The 9,022-nt window shown below is 37.9% G+C and overlaps 1 protein-coding gene across 1 annotated transcript in view; it reads left to right on the top strand.

Annotated features, from left to right (window-relative positions):
* The window catches only part of pde6d (phosphodiesterase 6D, cGMP-specific, rod, delta), a 14,885-nt gene extending 7,310 nt beyond the window's left edge, over positions 1–7,575 (top strand). The window contains exons 2-5 of the mRNA XM_035652941.1: positions 1,562–1,650; positions 2,846–2,971; positions 4,993–5,098; positions 5,603–7,575. Coding sequence (XP_035508834.1) covers positions 1,562–1,650; positions 2,846–2,971; positions 4,993–5,098; positions 5,603–5,684 — 403 coding nt within the window. The 3' untranslated portion in view covers positions 5,685–7,575. The remainder of the gene's footprint in view (positions 1–1,561; positions 1,651–2,845; positions 2,972–4,992; positions 5,099–5,602) is intronic.
* The last annotated feature ends 1,447 nt before the right edge of the window (positions 7,576–9,022 follow it).

Genomic DNA, 9,022 nt, shown 5'->3' with positions numbered 1-9,022 from the left:
TGCAATCCTGATGGCTTTGCTGGTGAGGCGGGTGTTATAAATGTCCAGAAGGGGGGGGAGAGAGACACCAATGATCCTCTCAGCTGCTCTCACTATGCGCTGCAGAGTCTTGCGGCAGGACATGCTCTCGACGGTGCCTTGATGCTTTCCTCTATGTTGTGTGTCATATCCAGATGTAAATACCTGAAAATAAAAGCTGAAATTGTCTCATATTCAGTGGAATTGGCCTCACTGTTCCAATACTTTTGGAAGGGGGTGTATATTGTATTTGCAGTGTTAGGAAGTAAGGCATTGCTACTAATAATATTACAGCAATATTACTTTCCCCAGTAACTAGTAGTGTAACTAATTATTAATACAGTTCAGTAATGATATTACACAGTAGTTTATTCCCCCAAAAGTAATTAGTTACAGCCTTACTTTTGTTTTCAGCCCCCCCTACTGACAATTACATCCTAGTAAAACTAGTTTCAAGGATGAAAACACAATTGGCAGCTTGAAATATTCTTTAATTTTAACAAACAAAACTGGATTTTGGGTCTGAATTTTTAATAAGAAGGTAGGCAGGGGAGCAGCAGAAAAGTAATATAAATAGTAGTGTAACTAATTTCCTTTGGCAGGGAGCAATAAGTAATAATAATAATACATTTTTTGAGTAAAACTAGCCCAACACTGTTTATTTGTAGTTTGCCAAATCATAACAGAAGTTATTTCAGGACAGTTTTTAAATAAAGTAGGTCCTACTCCTTATAATAATAATTAGAGAGACCCAACAATACCCACAATGAGCCCACTGTGGTGACAGTGGCAAGGAAAAACTTTTAAAAAACACAATCATTGTAGAGTCTCCAGTCTTATTTGTGTGTGTTGTTTGTGCAGCAAACTACAGTAGTATTTTGTTTAAAGAACCTGGGGTTAGTAGGGATGCTCATATTTATCAGCCTTAATTTTGCGGTGGCTAAATGTTGTGTTGGTTATGTCTGATCTGTCTCAGCTCCGTTTTCCAGCAGTAGCACAAATTGCATGCAAACACCGATGTGCTCTGAAAAGAAAGAGGAGAAAAGAAATAGACTCAGCTGCAACAAGGCAGATATGTTTATCTATATAGATTTCTTTGTACATTGTTAGCAACACTGGCTATTTGGCTATTGTTATTGTTATTTTAATCGGTATCGGTAGAAGTGAAGGGAAAGGTTGCACTTGTTTTTCTCATTAACTTGTGAGCTCACTGAACTGATTTGTTGTGCCAACACAAACATAAGCCAACATATACCTTTAAATAATGATAAGTCATTTTGGAAGTTTGTTACTGTTCTATCTTAATTGATTTTAAAATGTGTTACATTGAAAGCTCATCATGATGCAACAGGTTTTCATATTTTGCTCCACAAAATAGTGATTTGGTAAGTGATGGATAACACAGGCTGATAAGCCATGAGTGGTAGTAGATTGTTTGTGTGTTGAAGGCAAATCAGTCTGTTATTATTCCATTTATATCTTAGTTCAGTTCATTGTGTATATTCTTTAGTGTGGTTGTTGTCACTTGACTTTTTCCTGCCAGAAACTGGATGAATCTTCGAGATGCAGAGACAGGCAAAGTGCTTTGGCAGGGAACTGAGGACCTCTCTGTACCAGGAGTAGAGCATGAAGGTACATTCACACATCAAACTAGAAATTTGACATTTACATCAAATGTATTGCAGCAGAACAAGGGTTTTCAAAATCTTTGGCTATTATTTCCAACAGTTAATAATATTTGTTCATCAGCTACATTGCTGACATCTGTTGATGTAGGGACACAGACACAACTTTGCAATCAAATACATGAAGCAACCATACAAGCCACCAGACAGGTTTTATATGAGAAGTGAAATATATTATATTATATTATATTATATTATATTTAGAAGTGAAAAGGGACGTTATTACCCAATCTTATAAAGATGTTATTACCCAAACATTTTTGTTTGTACTTAAACTGCATTTGTAGGCTCTACTGTCTGGTTGGATATGGTTGTGGATGAAAGATCCACCATGCTTACTGCTTACAATTTGGCTATACTTTTTGGTGGTGTAATCTATAATGCTACTTTATAGTTATTTGATAAAGATGATCAAATCTTAAATATAAAATATTGAATCAAATGTAATTGTTAGTCAATTAGAAAAGTCTTAGTCGACCCACTTTTATCAACATATGTGCATGCATTGGTTCTTGGCTCCTATCTGGCTCTCTACCTCTCCTTCTGCAGCAGCAGCACTTGTCTGTCTGGTCTGGCTGGGGGATCTTCTCAAGTATGCCGATCTTTAATCCAAACTCCATTCTTCCTTTTCCGATGGCTGTAGGCTATTTCTGTCATAGGTAATAGTGTTTCAGCAGAGTTTGATGGACCTAGCTTACTGGCTGCAGCATCTGAGTGTGCAGCTGTTCCCTGATCAAAATCTTGTGATCCAGTCGATTTGAACAATTTTGACTTGGTCCTTAATTTCAAACCCAATCAGACATCATTCATTGATGTTTCAGCAATAAAGCTGAAGTATTTCAAGCCGCTGCATCTACATGTGAAACCGTTGCCATGTCTCAAAAGTGTCAGGGTTTAAGTAGGGCTAGCGCGGATACTGTGCACTTTCTTAGTTTAATGGAAGCCCACAAAGCTTAAAGGGGAAAAGGTCACCTAAAAACAGAGTGGTTTGCTTTTGAAAACTCATATTATAAGTCCCATTTTGAAACTGAAGAAGAGTCTTAAGTCTATGGCTCTGCCAGTAAACCGCTATTGCATGCTTTCAAAACTAACTTGGCGTCATCGTCAGCACAATTTATTCCACTTTCTCTTTGTCTCTCAAGCTCGCGTCCCGAAGAAGATCCTGAAGTGTAAAGCAGTATCAAGAGAACTGAACTTCTCCTCCTCAGAAAAGCTGGAGAAGTTCAGACTGGAGCAGAAAGTTTTCTTCAAAGGACAATGTCTAGAAGGTAATCCTCCACTCAGCTAAACTACTCAGTTAAAGGTACTCTGTGGGACCTAATATGGTTTAATACTACAGGTCACAGAAATTTTGGGGCAGCTAAACAAACTACAGTAGTTTTAATAAAGAAGTTAGGCAATAATTTGCCGTTTTCCACCATTCTGTGAGCAACCATGATCAGATTTTATGCTATACACGGCATGGGTCTATAAACAGTGACAGTGAATATTGGTTACCTGGCTGAGAAGTTGACGGTGTGTCACCTAGAGTTCTTCATCTAACAGCTCAGTGTGGCTGCTCCTTCCTTCCGACAAATGCTATTTTTCTTTTCTTTCTTTTTTTTGATTTTAGATGAACGATAGCAGGCAGCTAAGTCAAGCTCACTGACAAACACATTGCATTTACGTTTCACCAGTTAAATGCTTTTAATGTAAAGCTTCAGCAGTAGGAAATGTGTGGTTTGCATTAGCAGTAACTTAAATGTGCAGTAGGTAACTTTTATAAAAATAGATTTTGTCATATTTGCTGAAATTTTTGTTATTTCTTGACAGCAGTACATGAGACGGTTAATCTGTGAAAAAATTAAGTTCCTCTGTCTCCTTCTAGTGCTCTTAATTGTATTTGTAAGAATCTACCGGGCCTGAAAAAAAAAATTAAAAATCCGAGCCGAGAAAGACGCTTTGGGTTGAAAACAACCAATCAGAGAAAAGAAGGATAGTTGATTGTTGAGTCTTTATTCCCAGTGTCTGTATTTGATGACCTGTGACACTAAGCAATCAACCATCTTTCTTCCCTCTGATCCCAGCTGCGGTGCAGTCTACTCAAGTTGACGACTTAAGTACAATTTAGAAAAGTGATATTTCCACTTTTGTCCACAGTTGTTACAACACATGTTAAGCTAATAATTATTTAGGAACAAGCTAAACGAAAAGCTGTTTCTATGTAGTCAAAGTGTTAATTTTAGTTAAACAAATCTGAGAGGTCACGAGGAAAGACTAATACTGACTAATGTCTGTGTGTTTGATGTTTTGACATTATTTAAGGTTTTTATACCAAGCACAATTTAAAATGATGGCATTCTGGAAATTATAAGGTTTAGTAATTAAACTGAATAAGTTATGTGATATATTTCTTATTATACACATACATACCAATCATTGGTCAAAATATTGCTAAATTTGTCTAAATTAAAAAAAAAACATAAGTTGTAAATGAAAAGCAAGTTTGGGAGTCAAAAGATTGCTGAGCTGAGCTAACTGATCTGACTCACTAAAAAGAGATGGAATTCAATTTAGAAGCAATTCTATTAATTGAGTGTGAATTTGCTCTTATGCATGCACTACTAATAATCACTCAGTGTCAGAAATGGAATCTGAACAATCCAAAGGATTAGTAAGGTATATGTTATCACACTAAACTATCACACCGTCTGAAAGTGTTTGCCAATCTCTGACAAAACCATTTGGGTCTTTGGAAACTAGAATCAGCTGTTTGTGTTGCAGTTTTATTTATGGCAACCTTACCTGTCCATAAGTGTCTTTGGCTGATCAAGGCACTGGCCTAATTGGAGTTGTTATACAGTGGCAGTGGGCCTTTGTGCTTACAGCAGTATAATGCTTTCAGATCTTCAACATTCTGCCCCACCTTACTGTTAAAGCAAACCTGCATTATAAGTTATTATGGAAAGGCTAGAGAAGAACAGAAGCATCATATCCAATTACCAACAGACAATTCACTTAGATGTGATCTTTCCTAAGTTGTACATCTGTTAAGTGTTGTCACTTCCTTGTTGTCTGTGTGTTTGGAGTGTTGTCCCTGGGGCCCTGCTGTACAGGGGTGAGGTTACAGAGAGCCCAGAGGACAACACATGTTTATGTTGCTGGTTTCCACCAGAGAGGGAAACGTCTCAGAAACAGTACTTGCACCATTATGGTACACTAACACACTGTATAAACCCAGGAATCCAAATAGTGATATTGTATGTTGTTAAAGCAGCACTGAGCTCTTTGTCTGTGTTTCTCCATCCAGAATGGTTCTTTGAGTTTGGCTTTGTTATCCCAAACTCCACCAATACATGGCAGTCTCTGATAGAAGCAGCTCCAGAGTCCCAGATGATGCCAGCCAATGTTTTAACGTGAGTCTCCTCTCAGATTTTCTTTTTAATTTAGCTGTTTTATGTTTCCGTGTTGCTGACACATGCAGTACATCGTCTTTATCATCTGTGCTATTTAATCCTATACAGCTGTGATTTAGTTTTATAAAAAAAACCTTGAACTAAATCTAAGCAAGATACATTGTTTGTCTTGTGTACTACTGTCAAGATATAGTGAAAGTTGCAGAAAATATTATGAAAGGTTATTGTTAGAAGTTACATCCCACAGTTTTAAAGCAGCAATTTTCTTAATCTACTCTGTGTTTATGGTGTTATCATAACTGTCAAGAATGAACTACAGGATTAAGAGACAAATTGAAATTTTCTGATGAAAGTTGATTCTTGCAATCACAACAGTAGGAATTCGGTGATTCATGGTAATGTTGTATAGTGTACATAATGTGTGCTTTTTGTGGCAGTTATAGTAGTGGAATGGACAGAGATTTGATACCTCAGTTATAGTTTACATGTGTCTTTGTATTCCAGTGGTAATGTGATCATAGAGACCAAGTTCTTCGATGATGACCTCCATGTCAGTACCTCCAGGGTACGACTTTTCTACGTCTGACCTCTGACCTCTGACTCTACCTTCCAAGATGCTGATGTCCTGCCAAGGTCTATAAATTACCAAGGTTAGCTACAATTTGCAGCAGTAAACCGCTCATTGCTGACTTGGGATCAGTACATTTGGGTGAAACCCAACTGTGGTCCCACACTCAGTGACGTGAGCTTTGTGTTTGGTTGTTCTCTTGTTTTGTGTTGACCGGGAAACTTCTTCTAGACCTTGGGAGAGGAAGAAGGGGATCGAGCACTCTGTTGTTTCCTCTTTTCCAAAATCATCTCTCTCTGATTTTACCCCCCAGACTGTTCCACTGTAAATACATTACCATTGATCTCAAGTCATCCAGGGAGCCACTCTGAAGTTACACAATTCATGTTTTATTTTTTTATTATTCTGCCCTCTCTCACTCCAAGGTTGCATTTACTCAGGAACAGAATACCAGACTTATAACTTGTCTGATCTGATCTTCTCCTTTCTGTCTCAACTTGGAAACACTGCTCTCCATGTGTTGTCTGTTTTAAACACAAGCTGTGTGTCAAGGAAGGATGCAGCTCAGTGTCTGTCCTGAGTTTTGTTCAAAGGGTCTTTATCATAAAACACTAGGTAACATTTCCTCTAGCTGTGTCCCATCCCAGAGTCTTCCTCCTGTGAAGTCCACATTTCCTGACAGAGTTTATCATCATGGGTAAGTAAGGCTGCCCAATTTATCAAAATATTATCGAAATTCCAATATGGTCAAGTGCAATATCCAAATCGCAGAAGCTACAATAAAAAAAAAAAAAGGTCAAATGTGTTACAAACAGCATTATAATTAAGTTTTATAGTGCTGCAGAGATGCTCTGGCCTATATATCCAATTGTAAGCATGTTTGTTTGGTACAGACCCCAAGAAATGTAACAACATCATGTTTTTAATAGTTTTTTTCACTAAAAAAGGAAAATTGTGATACAAAAATTATCATTCCTGCTAATTGAGATTCATCACAGTATGATTTGTTTTACTATATTGTGCAGCCCTACACAACAGGTGAACTGTTTGTAGTCCTCAGTATCCCAGAATCCTTTGCACTGGTCAGTTTTTGTCTACTTGTAAAGTCAGAAAATGTTATCAGAAAAATGGCAGTTAATGGATATATTTTGACATATTTACTTGGTTGGCCAACAATTCAACTCTGAAATTTCCAGTTTTATGAGTTGACAAGGACTGCCTAGATGCAGGCACTATTAATGGTGGTCTCTGTGAGGCCAAGTATTGAAACTGTTGATGTAGCTTTAGTCCTCTGAAGGACACACCTTTGCAGGCAGCCTCTGAAGTGGGACACAGCTTCTGCCAACTAAACCTTTCCTGGTTTCTGACTGTGTTAACTAGTGTAGAACAGTGAGGTGTAATGGAGGACCAAGCACCTTTTTTTTATTCCAGTCCACCACAAGAGTCACTGGGTCGCCTCTTGTTTGTTTGCTGTTTGGAAGAAAAATCTGCACAATGTTGTCAAAATGTTTGAAAAGCACTGTGTTTGAGGGACATCCATCAGCAATCAGGAGGGGGTTTTGTTACATTCTTTATTTTGCTTGTATTTACTTTCAGAGGTGAAATATACAACTTTCAGTCAGTGTAGACTAAGATAATTTCTTTATCTTTTTCATTTATTTATTCTTAATAGTTAACAGCTTACAGTTTTATCCCAACTATACCCAAATGTTAACAGCTGCTTAAGGTCTTTAACGCGGCTCTGCTCTGTACATCCTGGCTATATTTTGAACTTTGACTTTCCATCTAATTCACTGTGTTCATGTCATTGGTTGTTTTTTCTTAGCTGTTAACTGAGCTGTGTAAAATAGACTTGTGTTTTAATATGACAGGAGTTATGGATTAAAGTCATCCAATGTTGTAATAACAAGATGTGTGTCTGTGTGGTCTTTATTGGGTTGCTTTCAAAAGTTACATGCACCTGTGTGGCTGGATCATGTATGACTCCTCAAAACCCTTCTCTTTTAGATGCCTTTCATTTTGGCATTTTAACAGATGACGTTTGGGACATTAGCACTGCCAAATCAGTTAAATGAAGAGAGAAAAACAAAAAGGAACAGGTACAGTTCATAATACATATAGAAGATTCAGAAGAAACAGTAAAGAAAAAATATAAATCTAGATGATTATAAGAATTATTTTTTGCCCCAATATGAATCCCCCTTCTTTTGCAGTCAAAGAATGAAAGTTATTTTTTCCATTACAGCCATGAAAATCAAAAGTCACTTTTATTTAGACCTTCAGGAATATTTTTAAGGAACAAAAAGGTAAAAGAGAAATATAATTAACAATTAATTAACTGTCGACTCGGAAGCTGCAAATCGGAAGCCAACTTCAGCGTCGTCACTATTATTGCACAACCAGTTTACACTCCTACATTTTATCATTACTACTTTTCTATATAACATTAAGATCCTAGAATGGTAAGATTTTTGTTGTCACCAACATACAAAACAACTCAATAACAATTAAAGCTGCAAGCAGCGTTGGGCGGGACCTCGCACTCCACTTGACTCGGGGTGTGTTGTGGCCGCATCACGACCGCTTCATGTCATCACGCGTTTTAGACACCGATTCGGGCGTTCATAGCGAGACTCTTCACTGCGAACCGTGGAAATTCAGCGCCACGCCACGGACACGTTGTTCGATGATCAGTCAATATTTGATTTGATCAACATCGTGTCTACGTTGCAGTCAGTGTGATAAAATCTGTAGGAGGAGTTATTTAAAATAGAAGCCCTGAAATGCCTGAAATGGCATCACAGTTTGACATTCGATTCAAAATGGCCAACTTTGACGACACGCCACGGACACGCCCTTTGACGTACAGTCACAAATAGCAGAAATGTTAATTAGCAACATTGTTTGACTGTACTGACCAATTTTGAAGCAGAACCGACAAATTCCCTGGGAGGAGTTCTTTCAAATACAAGACTACAGAATTCAAAATGGCCAACTTTGACGGCAAGCCACGGACACGCCCTTCAACGTACAGTCGCAAATATCACGGCGTTCATTCAGCACCATTTTTTGACTGTACTGACCAAATTTGAAGTCAGTGTGATAAAATCTGTAGGAGGAGTTATTTAAAATAGAAGCCCTGAAATGTCTCAAATGGCATCAGTTTGACATTCGACACGCCCTTTGACGTGCAGTTACAAATTGAGCAGCGTTTCTTCAGCACCATTTTCTGACTGTGCTGACCAATTTTGAAGCAGAACCGACAAATTCCCTTGGAGTAAATTGTTCACAAACAACGGAAAAAAAGACCACGGAAGTCAAAATGGCCGACTTTGACGGCACGCCACGGACACGCC

The sequence above is a fragment of the Morone saxatilis genome, unplaced genomic scaffold (genome assembly GCF_004916995.1).
Source record: "Morone saxatilis isolate NCDOM2014 unplaced genomic scaffold, NCSU_SB_2.0 Contig12, whole genome shotgun sequence".
NCBI lineage: Eukaryota > Metazoa > Chordata > Actinopteri > Moronidae > Morone > Morone saxatilis.
Note: the sequence above shows the minus strand (reverse complement) of the source record. Positions and strands in the feature narration are given on the sequence as shown.